The sequence below is a fragment of the Corvus brachyrhynchos genome, unplaced genomic scaffold (genome assembly GCF_000691975.1).
Source record: "Corvus brachyrhynchos isolate BGI_N302 unplaced genomic scaffold, ASM69197v1 scaffold5, whole genome shotgun sequence".
Lineage (NCBI taxonomy): Eukaryota > Metazoa > Chordata > Aves > Passeriformes > Corvidae > Corvus > Corvus brachyrhynchos.
In genome coordinates, this window is record NW_008238321.1 from 9,876,024 (window position 1) to 9,890,443 (window position 14,420).

The 14,420-nt window shown below is 38.5% G+C and overlaps 1 protein-coding gene across 1 annotated transcript in view; it reads right to left on the reverse strand.

The window, feature by feature from the left end:
- DNAAF5 (dynein axonemal assembly factor 5) overlaps nucleotides 1-13,884 on the reverse strand; it is a 26,490-nt gene extending 12,606 nt beyond the window's left edge. Inside the window, exons 1-6 of the mRNA XM_008633656.2 lie at nucleotides 13,695-13,884; nucleotides 12,530-12,654; nucleotides 11,977-12,092; nucleotides 7,780-8,012; nucleotides 5,168-5,380; nucleotides 2,911-3,054 (exon numbers count right to left, since the gene is read on the reverse strand). Of these exons, the coding sequence (XP_008631878.2) occupies nucleotides 2,911-3,054; nucleotides 5,168-5,380; nucleotides 7,780-8,012; nucleotides 11,977-12,092; nucleotides 12,530-12,654; nucleotides 13,695-13,868 (1,005 nt within the window). The 5' untranslated portion in view covers nucleotides 13,869-13,884. The remainder of the gene's footprint in view (nucleotides 1-2,910; nucleotides 3,055-5,167; nucleotides 5,381-7,779; nucleotides 8,013-11,976; nucleotides 12,093-12,529; nucleotides 12,655-13,694) is intronic.
- Nucleotides 13,885-14,420: the final 536 nt, after the last annotated feature.

Here is a 14,420-nt window from a genome sequence, read left to right on the forward strand (position 1 = left end):
ATCATTTGATTCCAAGTGCTTCAGTAGAACTACAAATTGTACTCATATTTTTAATATTTTTAAGCTGAACTCAACCACACAAGTTAGCTCAAACATGTCTAGGACCTTTAGACTCTTCCAGACTAATCACTTGCCAGACAAAGATGTTTTTATGAAAGTACCAGATGTGGAGAAAATAAATGAGAATTCTAAGAAAAAAAAATAAATCAGGATTTGCTAAGGACAAAGGTTACTCTTAAAGCAGGTTTGCCTGCCTCAAGCACAATAGATTTCTCCTTTCTGGAAGCATTCTGCCAGACAGCCAAAACAACTCAGATAAATGAATATTTTACATATAAGTTACTTGTAAATTAATTGGAGCATTTTACAGAATGTGTCAGGACAGAAACTGTTCCTCATTAATAATCCCGCCATAACACACAAGATTTTTTTCCCATTGAACAAGAGATACAAAATAATACATTGATCACATATGATTTAAAGTAAATTCCATGGTTTCAAGAGTGCAATTAAAACCAAAAAAAATAGAGAATAAATTAAACATGCCTGCAGACTGATGCATATTTTCTCATTAAGCAGTGTCTCACACTTCAATACAAATAAATAGCAAAGGTGATTTTCTTTCCTCTGTTTGAAAGCTAACAACTTTAACGACACAATATTTTCCTGCTAATAATCTGTGTGCTGAAAGAAGAGCCAAGATAGCACAGGGCAGTGGTAATGAAATAAAACCTTATCCTTAGGTCACCAGTTAAATCCCTGACAAGCTCGACTCATGCCTAACAGACTCCAACAACTGATACAGCTTCTGTGTCTTTGGGGCTGTGAGCCACCCTCCTCCTTGTGCTCAGCTGGTGGTCTTGGGCCATTCCTCAGCCCCAGGCAACCTCAAACACGATGGACACAATGCCAAAAATCAGGCCAGGCCTGAGTGTTCACCATCAGGTCACAGCCTCCACTATCTCAGTGGTCTTCTGTGTCCTTACAATAAAGCCTGAAGTTCTATAATGCAAAATTTTGAATAATTTGTGTTTATACTCCAAATCTTTTGAGTCTGAATACAGATTTCTTTTCTGAACAAAACATTCATACTTGTGCAGCAGCTGTGATACTTTTGTTCTACATGTTCTTAAGCTATTTTAACAGGGACTTCTTGCCTTCTCCAAGTTGTACAGCTCACTTTGAAGTCTCAGAATAATCAATAACTGGAAAAAAAATAAAATTCAAGCCATATTTGTCTTTGTGACAATTTTGAAATATTGCAATTATGTAATCTCACTGCTAGATTTTGTATGTGTCTAGCTGAAAGAAAGGCTAATGAGAAAAAGGATTCTCATCCAAAGTACTGTCAACTTAAAAAATCATCTGGAACGGCAGGAACATCTTAAACCTTTAATAATCTCAGGAGATTAAGTTTTCTGTTTATGAAAATCAGGATTTATCTCCATGAAACTGCTTTCTTCATAGGAGTATGAAGTTGTAAGGTTTTAAATGAACATTGCTGACTTTATAGACCACTGCAGGGACAAACAGGCAAGATACCACAAAACATTCCAGATCCATCTATCCAAGGCTTACCCGGACCGAATTTTTGCCTAAAAAACCCCTCCAAGCAAACAAAAAAAACTCCAAACACCCCCCAAATCCCACTCTCCATACGACAGATCATCATCCCACCCCTCTTTGACCTGCAAAGTCTTTTCAATACTTGTTTCAAGCTTTGTTCCACTTTATTTCTTTCCGCAGAGCTTTCTGAGCGAACGCCTCCTCGGAGGCAGCCTGTCAGCTCTGGGGCCATAAATACTGATCCTACACGGGCCTTTGGAATACCATGCCTGGGAGCAAGAGGAAAGGAAGTAGAATAGCCACTGCACTTTAGGTGTGTGCTTGAAAAAAGACAACTGGGATAGGTCATAATTGTACTGCATGAGGATGGCTTGCTGATTTATATGATATTTAGCTCAGGGAAGAAAGAGGAAGAGAAAAATAAGGGGGTAATAAGGGGGTGAGATAATGCTGAGCCAAAAAAGCTCGTCTATTATCAGGGCATGCACAGCTGTCCTCGATTTTAAAGCATTCCTGTGACGTTTAAATTTTGTTTCTTGTGGGGAGGTAAAAAGGTCAACTACTGTAAAATCAGTCTGATCTTTGGCTAAAGATTAAAAAATCACCATGAAATCATCACACTTTTAAGACTATTAGTACTCTTGACCTCTAAGTGAATGGTTCTTTAATAGTCAGAAAATAAATTTCAGTTTTTTCCTGCATATAACCAAACATTCACAGTGACTTATATCCACTAAAGAGTAATTATCAACAGTTCAACCAGCACCACCAGCATGCCAAAGGCTTTGAAGAATCCAGTGACAAACACAAAATCTTGGAAACTTCTTGTTCCAAAACTTTACCTAAACTGTGGACAGGTGATTAATACCCACCCAAATGAAGTGCTCTTCCAGCCACATTGCTGCCCCCATCTAGCTCCAAGATTCCCATGCTCCAGTAATGCACCTCAAGCCATCTATTCTGAAAACTAACCTAAACACACTTACAGAAAAATAAAATTCTAGTTGTAAATGTAGCTACAGACCCATACTAGATGCTTTTCACCACGAAACAGAACTGAATTCCAGGGCCTTCCTTGGAACCAGAATGTATTTTAACTTGATAAGCTTTTAATCAAAGTTATGAAGAAAAATAATTCTCCAGGTGCTGCTGTCCCAAATTGCAAACCCAACTCCAGACTTAATTCTGGTATTAATCATGTGCAATCTGTACAGCGAGAGATGCAAAACCTCAGACTAGCCACAGATATTCCCCACAAATAATTATGGCTCTGTTTACATAAAGTGTCTTATCAATAGGAAAAGACAAAACCACAACAAAATATTAAGCCAGCTCATGGTTTACCTTTTCTTTAAGGTCCTGAGAAGATGGTATTGCCATGATGCTCACCAAAACTTTCATTAGCTGCAAGCTAATTTCTTTGCAGTCTTCCTGGCACACCTCAATTAGTGCTTGTACACAATAAAGCAGCTGCTCCATATAAAAGACCTATTTATTAACAAAAGCACATATTTACTATGTTTTCTTAGCAAATGTAACATTCTCTTTAAAGGAGAGATATGGGAAATGACAGTAATAAAATCTGAGTATTGCATAATCCCTTACATTGGTAACATATTGGTAATTTCATGTTAGTTCTTCTAATTACCTATATTCTACTTTTTATAGAATACAATATAATCTTCCTCCCACACTGTTTGTATTTACCTTGTCCTGTTAACAAAATGAATGATCCTGCTCTTAATGACACAATGGTTCCAGTGGTGAATGGTGAATAAAAACATCAAGGCAATTTGGAGTGTTTGCTGATAGTACTTTCTCTTTCTGAAAGTGCAATTTGTTAATTAATAACATATTTGTTACAACTCTTTGAAATATTATTCCATGTTTGGCTGTTTTGGATGAACAATGACAGCTAAATACATAAACCAAGGAAACCTGAGCGTTTGCTTTTATCTCAGCCAATTTATCTCATTTGATACCATATAATTCATGTTATCTTGATCCAGCTGATACCAGTTGAAGTCAATAGTGTTGTCAGTTAGTTTGCCATGACTTCTATGATAAAGTGCATCAGATATTCATGAAACTGTCAGGGAACAGAAGGAGCCATTGTTACAAATTTACTCCCAAGAAATAAATCAAGTCTAGGAATAGGTTAGCCATAAGTGTTATTAATCTCACAGACGTGGTCAATCCTTAGCTAAACAGTGTCTCTGCAGCATTTGCTGGCTAAAATAGAGAGAGATTGTTTTCCAGGACTAAAGGCTGGAACAATTCTGCCAAACCTTCAGCTGCAGATGGATCTGACTCCTGGAGCTAATGCCAATGGAAGTGGTAAGCTTAAACCTCACAGCAATTTCGCAGATACACCTCAGGGAATTGTTATTTGAACAATCAGGTTTTAGTGCTTCCACTTATATGAGCTCCTAATCACCACGGGCTTCATGGAGATTAAGATAATTCCTGCATCACTGGTACATATTCCATTAGGGAAGAAACCTAATGAGGGAAGAACTTGATATGTATATCTTACATTGGCTCAAAAAGACAATTAGGCCAGATTCAGTCTGCACACATGAGTAACTGTTTTAAGGGAAGCCTACATCTGACATGAAGTCAGAGTTCCTCAAGGCACAGCACTGGCCCTTTTTTGGTCATCTTAACAGCAGAGGTCTAACAAACTTCTGGTGGAATGAAAGCCAGGATTTCATTTGTGGGGAATATTACAGGGATTCCTCTTGTGCACATCTAACAGATCTATTTCTACATTTGAACACAGGAAGGGAAAAAAAATCCTGCAGGTTAAAAAATATCCATTCTGTGTTTAAGAGAATCTCTCATCTCCTTATATAGCAATTGATGAATATTCTTCAAATGGTAAAATAAAAATGGTCTTCGGGCTCAGCTATTAACTAAGGATAGACTTGGAAGTGAATTTCTAATTGATAAAGGTCTTCCTTCTAGTCTTTCACTCAAGAGCAGCAACCAAGGTCAAAAGTTTACAAAACATGCTCCTAAATGTACACATAAAGTACTGGTACCTTCCTTTTAAAATGGAAAATAAGAGTAGAAAACAAGAATCAGGTAACATTAAGAGGGAATCTTAGGAAACCTGACATGCCGATTACAATAGACTATAAAAAATTTTTAGTCATTTTTATTGATGAGCATTGAAATGCACGATCTTGTTTGGATTGTGAACACGAGGAATTTCAAAACATGAGTTAAACTCTGCCTCAGGACCAGCTAAGGTAGTCCTTTGCTAGTACAGTACATCTGCTTCTCTCCCTGCCTTGCCTCTTCGTTGTCTTACCACTATGTGAAGTCTTTTTTACAGCAGTTCTCAAACCTGAACCTACATCTGCTGACAGGGTGGACTGTCGGTAAGTTTTTGGAAGCACCAGATTTGCCCAGGAGACCACAACATGGGCCAGGAAGAATGGGGAAGCTCCTGTTTTGTCTCAGACACACAACCACAACTACATCCTGAGATAGGTGTGCAAGGGAGGGATAGGAATGGGAGCATTTAGGGAGAATAAGCGAAAAAATAGTTTGGTCAAAGCCTGTATCCTGCTGCGTGTTTTCCAGCTTTCCTTACCTCTTCAGAGCGCTGACAGACTCCAGCCTGTGACAGTGTGTTGCCAAGCTGGGCCACATGAGGCTGTAAGATTTCTTTTGGGCTACCTCGAATCACTGCAGCCAGAACCATTACACAGGATGCTTTGGGTGTCTGCCCAAAGGCTGAGGTGATTAATTTCAAAGACACCTTAGGGCTGACAAACATTCCAATCAATTCTGCTGCTTTCACACTCTGAAAAAAGAACAGGAATAACTTGAGGATTTTCCTGAAAACACAAAGACCATTCAACATATCATAGCCTTTTTCTTTTTATGATTCCAGCTGTTATTTTAAATGCTTCAGCAGTTGCCTTGTAGGCCTTTTCCACTCACTCAGTAATGATTATATGCATGAAGAAATTTTCTTGACGTGTTCAGTAAGCACATAATAAGGCATGCAAGCAGCCTTCCCCACATCAGACAAACTTCCATGAGAAAGCAGTGCACGGAAACAAAGTGTACAACTTCACTGTAATAAAGTTTCCAATTTAGAATAACCAGATGTTGCACATTTAGTGGTTTAGCATTTTGTCCCTCAAATGCTGTTCTGAGGCTTGCCCTTAATGCACCACCCCCCGTTTATTAAAAGCTGTAACTATAAAAACCTGAGGGAGGAATCTTTTGTTATTGTACTATACCTTGAAGCTGACATTACAGATCCAGTTAAGTGTGGAAGCAATGCCATGGGGGAACTGCCCACTGCTTTCCATCTTACTTCTTTAACTGAAAAGGCTTAAATTACTGTGTGTTCCCCATGACAGTGACACCCATTGATCCCTGCCTTGCAGACGGATCAGGATGTTGTATTCCACATAAAAAACCACCACACCAGTGCTTACTGCCTCACTGATGCCCAATGCTTACAATCATGTGCATGAATAAAAAACCAATCAACTACTGCTGCAACAGGAACACTTCTTCATATCCCATGGATTTAATGGTTGGCTCATTTCCCCAAACACGAAAGCTTATCTCCCTTTCTCTATCATTTTTAGTCTAGTGATTTAGCTATGACTTTTTTTGTACCTAATTAATACTTGAATCATGCTAGTTTTTTTAGTCTCAATGGAAGCACATAGTCATGAGTTCTATAGTTTAAATCTGCACTGTATAGAGCTGTTTCTTTTCACAAAGATAAGACTCAAAGGAGTTGTAACATACTCTGTGTAGATGTGAGCACCATCCTCCTCCATATTTGCCACAGAGAAAGAAAAAGACTCTTAGTGCTCTGAAAACTGGACAATACAATTACAGAGTTCAAAAATATGATTTGATACATTTGTATGGATCCATTTACTCATTTTAACAGGGTAAAAAATTGAAAGGATATCATTTGGTATTACTAGGCTGGAGAAAGATATGGACATTTTCCAGGTTGGTGGCTGCTCTGAAATGGGTTTCTACAGTGACAAACTGTACAGGAGGTTATCACAGTACCCTGGGAAGCAGCATCACTTAAGAGATAAAAGGCATTCAAGACCAAAGTTGCTGAATCTTATGTTTGGCACAAGGAAAAGTAAAATTAAATACTGAAATCATCTCCTAACAGGGAATAAATCTCTTAGAAGCAAGCACCTGTGAGAAAATTAGTGGTGGAATCCCAAGAGACAAAAAGGCAGGGACAGCTATGTGCTGCTTGAACACAGACTTTTGAATTTAGATTTATAGCAATAAGCACTTGATAGGAAATTTGACACGGACAGCAGGGCTACATGGTCTTACTGTCCCAATTTTTTATGTTTTCTTATAGCCCAACTGAGAGCAGGAACCTAAAGAAAAACCTAATTTAGGGTTCGCCATTTGGATGGACTGCCTGCATCCAGTAAGCAGAACACATTCTTCCAATTTCCCAAAGCAATAAAATTTGTAACTTTGAAGTAAGTTACATGGATATATTTTTGTTATACATATGTCCTCTTCCTTGTGTAGAAATAGGAACAGAAAATTTTATCTTAAAATTGTAAAAGCATTTGTACCACCTGTCTTTCTTTTGCTAAATGTATCTCATGTCTTCAGCTGCATCTGTTTTACTGGGTTGTTGATCAAAGTGTTGAAAGACTCAACTGTTACAAAAGATGAAACTAACTATTCCTTACAAAACCCCTCTGCATTTTCCAAGCATTAAGTCAAGGATTCAAACACTGAATATGGGTATCACATGGAATAAACATACCTCAATATATGGTTGGATTATGGAGCAGGGGGAGATAAGTGAAATTAACTTGAAAGGGCATGACCTGCACATTTTTTTACCTTGAATTTGTTGCCCCAAGGCTTTTACACTCTAATCCACTGCGTATAATTTTCAGAGAGATTATTATCGATGCTTCATGGGGCTGGCATACAAACTGAACAGTATTTAAATAACTTTACTATTGGCCTCCATACCAATAATAGAAGCATACGTTTATTTTAACACAATAGCAAAGTATACTGTTCACATGTTTTTAACATCCATAAAAAACCTGAGCCTGATCCTTCCTAATGGACAATTACCAGTGACCTAAGGAAAAGTCAACCTTCAGAAGACAGACTGAAGTCTATAAAGTCTTTATTCTGTTTACAACAGCTACTTTAACAGATCAAACTTACATTTTTAACCACTTCACTTTCTTCATCCAAGCACGCTTGGTACAGAGTTCTAAGCAGTAGCTCCATGTGCTGGGTGATGTGATCCTCTGCATGCAGCAGTAATGTGTACAGGAGCTGGGATGCTTTGATTCTTGTGCTTTCAACCCAGTCTGTTATATCATGACAGAGACCTGGGAGAATTTTGGAGAGGTTTCTCGACACAAGTTCCCGACAACCCAGTCCTGGTCGAGTCTCTAGAAGAAACAAAAACAACCCAAAAAGAAATATCAAAGGAAAAGCCTTTTAATAATCCTCATAAAAGTTTAAAAGCTGCAAGGTAAGAGCTCTGGGTGTCTGCTTCAGCATAGAAAAAAATATTCCAAATGCTGCTGAGGAATTTACTGGTGCAAGTTGCATTACTTTAATATATATTGCAGAATTAAAACTCCACACAGCTCTTTGAATATTTATGTATTTATTACTGGATGGTGATTTAGATATCGTGTTTTAAAATGTTTACAGAAGGAGAAGAGAAAGAGAATTGAAACTGAATGTGTGTTTACCCACTGTGGAAAACACAGCTCAATAATTTCCTTTTAATTTTGATAGCAACACAAATCCCATGAAAAATAAACTGAAACACACAGAGATAAACAGAAGAAAGACTTTTGCATGCAAATGCTGAGTTAAATATAATTTGGAGGAGGAAAGAAAGGTAGAAGTCACAAATAGTCCAGACGACATGAACAGCAGTAAAACAGACAATGTCAATTGTGCCCTCTAAAGGAAAAGGTTAAAAGTGTATCTGGCAAATTGAAGGCAGAAACGGCACAAACTATGGCTTGTACAGATGCTGTGCAATAGATCAGGCCAACAAACTGATAGTGGTTTAAAAATCACAGCTATTATATAATCTCCTTTCTAAGGCTTTTCCAGGAAAAGCAGCTCACTGAAGTGCCTCTTCAATGACTCAATTCAAAATTCACTAGTACATTTAAAATGGTATGGAAGATGATACAGGAGTTGGGAGGGATATGGTTTTTTTTCTTAAGACTGAATTTAATTTGTAACGACTTTGTGGAAAGTGAGTTTTTGTGGTTATCTTTTGATTTTAAACAGAACCCTGAAGTGTTACAAATACATATTCCCTGCCTCAACAAAGGATGCAGACTTCTGGAGAACTAATCAGCTTACCTTTCCCAACAAATGCCCACTGTACTGTCTTGGTAATCATCAAATTTACGTGTTAGTTAATTTATAAATCACTGAGATTAAGAAAAGCAACTTGACCAATATCACAAGCATCTAACAAACATCCTCCTCTGTACTTTACAGATAAAGCTGTGACAGTCCTTTCCAAACAACAGCAATAAACTTTTTTAATCTGAGAAGCTGTTCTTTGAGAACCATGATTTCATAATTGCCACTCACAATGTTCACATGCTGTTTTAAGAAGGAGACATCATTCATTATGAGGTGTCAAAATACACTGAATGTGTGAGTGCATTTTTTATTTCTGATACAGAGTTCTCCTGTTAAGGCTCAGGAAGAAAATGACTGAGCTGTCTCAGGATATTTTCCTGCACTGGCCTGTGTAACTACAAATGCTAACAGGAAAACTGACTAAAGTAAATGGTCTGAGGATACCAAAGGCTTAGAAATACCTATGAAATACCTAACTAGGGGAAAAAATAAGCATCAGGACATGAATTGCTGCTTCTTTTGTCAATGGAGGAAACATTTTGGATTATGAAAACTGACAATGAGTAGCAAAAGGTCAAATAAAAAATCAACTTGAGACAGCAAATACAGACTGGCATCCTATTTGACCCGAGGCAGAATTTTGTTTGAAGAATTTGGACCATTCTTTATCAGCAATTCCTTCATTTCAGATGTTCAAATGCAGGCATTTATCCCTGTAGCTACTCCTGTCAAAGACTTCCCTGCTATAAACTGTCTGCACCTGTATCCTGAGGCAATGAGTGCTGGGGCTCAGTGCAAGCTGTGCAGTTGGCTGGATGACACCAGGTATGAATCTCCCTCTGGTCCCCCCTGACCTGCAGGATCTGTCACTGGGAGATCAAAGCAGGGGGCTCCTACAGCAGCTCCATTAGTCTGACAGCTGGACAAAGCCACTTAAGTAAAATCTACTACAGACTCATAGTTGGAAAAAAATATTCCAGTACACCTAAGTCAGAAGAAATGGCTAAAAATAAAAAAATTGCTAAAATACATCATTATCATATTAAAAAAAAAAAAAAAACCAACACAAACCTCCCTCCCAAAAAAACCAAACCAACCAAATGTTCGTGGAGAGCAAACAGAAAGGACACATACAGTAACAACCATACACAGTCTGTGGTAGGACACCACAAATTATGACTCAGAACTAAGGTGTATTAGTGTCTCTGATAAAGTTTTGTACCTGTAGGATTAAGCAGCCAATCATCCTTTCCCCTGATTTTTCTTCTATTTGTCACATCAAGCCTGACCATTAATAAGACTTACAATTTTGAAGTAAAGACAAGCAGCAAGAAATGATACCTAAAAGTCACCATTAAATTGGGAGTCAAGTCCAAAATTTTCAGGTCATTTCTTTAAAATATTCTTTAGTTACATGTGCACATATATATAAATACACACACACATGTCACATTCAAGCCTTAACTGCATCATTCTACCAAGAAAAATGCATGAAAATTCAGTTTAATGTAGGGCTGGAATGCTGCCCAAATTCATGAAGCATATTTATTGTGCTAAGAAGATTATCTGGGAGATCACATATCATTTATTATGAAGTAATTGGTAGATGTCACTTTCTAAAAAGCCCCACCAAAAAAGCTTACACACACAAACCCCAACACACATCAAGAGAAAACTGACCGAGGTAACCCCATCAGCTGTACAAATGGTAATCACTATTCCAAGGACAGTGATATCAAACCTTTTATGGCCTTCACTATATCATGGCCATTGCAAAATAAGTGACTGGAGCTTAGACACTCAACTTCATCAGTTTATGTCTGTTAAAAGATTCCCTGACTGCCAGAAGAAGAAATATGTTTCTGCCATGACTAGTGGAAGTAAAAGTGTTCTTTAGCATTTCCAAACCCCCGAGGTAAACTTATGTATAAAATAAGGAGGAAAGAAAAAAGATTGGGAAGGATGACAGATAAACTTGCCTGCCTTCAAAGCTAAACAGTTCTGTCAAACCAGTCACCATTATGAAGCACTTCCCCTTTCATTCAACCATCACTGAGTAAAACAACTTTAAAGAAAAAAAAGAAGTGTAATTTCAAAGAAGAAAGAACTCCGGAACCCACTGTCATGGAAAGGGTTTTGCTGCTGGGTATTCTGTGATGTGATTGTCATGTAGGCACAAGTCAAGCATGAACCTGTTCTTTCACACCAAAAGAGTTTTTGTTCAGTTAAATATGAGCATAGAAATCAATAAATGAGCCAGTTAAACTCTCTCTCCCCCCAACTTCCATATGCATATTTTTAAACATTAACTTTGTGAACCCAAGACAGGAAACAAGCTTCAAGCTACTGCAAACACAACGTTTGAAAGCCACCTATAAATCATATGCTACTAAAAAGTAAACTATCCATTCTGCATATCTTGGGGCTTTTGTGTATAATAAAGGAAATTACTCTGTTCCCACATTCTTCATGTACACTGGCAGATTTTAGGTAGCATCCCAGTGTCTCACAGAGAAGTCTGAAATAATTTCATTGCAAATTTTTCTTCCACAGCAATTATGTGGATCATTAATGCTGTGACCAGCACTCATTACTCAAGGACTCAGCTCACAGGTTCTTTCCTCCTGCCTTCCTTTCCAGTCATTTCTGTGCCCACTGTGCACCTGGCTGCTGGTTGATGTAGAACTTACTGCTGTTTCTGCACCACTGCTTAACCTTTTTTCCAGCATAGGCAGCCTCATTTACATTCTCCAAAATGAATTTTTGGGTTAATGAAAAGAAAAAAATTAATGAGGTTATTGAACAATCAGTTTTTAAAACTTAAACTTAACAGGAATAATTTAAATAATCTTATATAAATAAATTATATCTATTATATTTTTTATATGTGGTACCTCTCTACATTAATATTACATGTTGTAATGAATATTACACATCCTGCTCTGCTGTCAGTACTGCACTGCAGCTCTTAGAGATTATTCAGCAAGCAAAAACCACTTTCAGCACAACACTCACCTCCTTTGGGATAATGAGATGGTGAAACACTAAAATCCATCTTATCCTTCAAGTCTTCTTCATTCTCTTTCTCCCACTGCAAGCCTATCTTTTCCCAATAGGTCCAAGCCAGTTTCCTAGATATAAAATAAGAGTTTTATACCACCAAGCCCCCAAAAGAAAAGCAGTTTAAAATGAGACTTCTGGAAAAGTTGCCTACTTAAATTCAGCTGAAAGATGAAGCATTCCTTCCCTTTAGCCTAGGCACATTAAGTTGAGAGTTTATGCTTCTTTTGTACTCAGTGGACAGAGGCCTCTTCTTCCAAGGCATAATTCTGCCTCTGTCCACCCCTGTCTTTTTTTCTCTCACACTTAATTGAATGTAGCATAAAAGGACAGTATAACAAAAGTTACTGAAGATAATGCTAACATTTTCAGTCTAAGAAAAAGCAAACAAACAAACAAAAGTGGGAGTTTTGTCCTCCAAGCAAGACATCTATGAACTTAGGAACACTTCTTTGACATCTACTTAAGGGGGAAAAAAAAAAAAAAAAAGAAAATATGTTCTACTTACATATTTTCAGGAATTTCATCACTAAAGCTGCCAAGTAACAGAGGGATCAACTTGTGAAAATATGAGTATCTGTCTCGTAGGTGCAACAACCATTCTCCAATGACAGTTGTTACAGCATGCCGTACCTACAGGGATACAAAAACCTATTTTAAATGTGTCAGGAAAATAACAGAAAAATACTAAAAATAATATTTGGTCTCTGTATATAAGACCACGAGAAGCACATCAATAGTCTCAGAATAAATTACAAGAACTCAGCATTTCCTCACTTGCAGGAAGCATCTTAAGGAACACACAAGGAACCACATTCTCATTTTTCACTCTGGCTTAGTCAGTCTTAGACTGCTGCACAAAAGCACAGCTCTGAGAGGAAGACAAGATACAAACCTAACTCAGAAAACTAAATTCTCGTGCTTAATTCCTTCCTGAGAATGTAAGAAATGTACATTTCCCTGGAATTTGCATCTAGCCAAGCACATCTTTGGAAGGAAATTTTCTCTGTTTACTACAAAGGAATGCTTACTTTTAAAATTACTGCTTCAGTTGCATCTTATAAAGGGACCCATACCATGTTTGTTAAGGATCTGAAAAGGCCATAGAATTAAGGCCCAGAGAGATGTGACAGAGAATTTAAGACAGAATTGAAGGCACCCATAGAACAAAAAGGTACCTACAATACGCCCGGCTAACCTAGACACCAGCCAGCAGCCTTGGTCTGGGATAGCTTACAACTGATAAAGGCTGGGTGGGACATTGTCCTGGTTTCAGCTGGGACAGAGCTCATGTTAACAGCTGGTATGGTGCTACTTTTTGGATTTAGTACGAGAACAATGCTGTTAACACACTGACGTTTACTTGTTGCTAAGTAGAATTTACCCTAAGTCAAGGACTTTTGGGTGTCTCAAGCTCTGCTAGTGAGGAGCTGCACAAACAGCTGAGGGAGCAATGCCAGGACAGGTGACATGAGCTGGGAGTGAGCAAGGGGCTGTGTGGTCCTTAATTTCTGTCTGGGATTAAACCATGACAAACATATATACAGACCTCAGCTGAATTAAATCCCTGAAAATTAGGGAAGCAGGGAGAGAAACACCAAGAAAGCCACCCATGGGATGGGTTTTAAACAGATTTAAAATAAATACTGAGGAAAGAAGGAAGAAAAGCACACCTTGGGAATCTCATCAAATAATCTCTGGGCCAGATGAGACAGGACATCATCCACAGACTTTCCATTCCCAAACTGTATCACTGCTCCAGTGGCCTGAATCACATCAACACGAACTCTGTAGTGTTGGTGGGAAATTGTCTGCATTAAGGGTTTTATCAGAGACTCTGATTGCATATGGAAGTGCTCTGTTAGGGCAGAAAGGCAGAAACATCAACCACGTGAGTTCCCATAGTGGGCAGCATCCCTGTCCATGGTAAGGGGTTGGAACTAGATGATCTTTAAGGTCCCTTCAAACCCAAACCACTCTCTGATCCATGACACCCAACAGTTGCTGGGGCCGGCACTACAAGATGATTTTGGGTGGACTAATGCATTTGGGTGGGAGGTTAACGCTGTTCTGTAATTCTATTTCTTTCTCTATGTGAGTGACAGATCTGGAGCAACATGATTTCTGTAACACTATGAACAGCAGCCTGACTAATGTTGCTGTGTTTATGTAGCAGGCAGCTTTAACTTTATCCAGTATCAGAGCTGAACACGGCCCACATACCCTCCCCTAGCCCCTCCTCCTGCTACTACCCACACGTAAGAGCTCAGCCTACACTCCTGGCATGGATCCTCTCCAAGAGATCCTCCAAACCCTGTAAAGCACACCTGTGACGGTGTGCGCGACCTCTCATCTCTCTCCTGCCTGCATCCCTGTTCCCTCCTTGCTTCCCCTCCTCA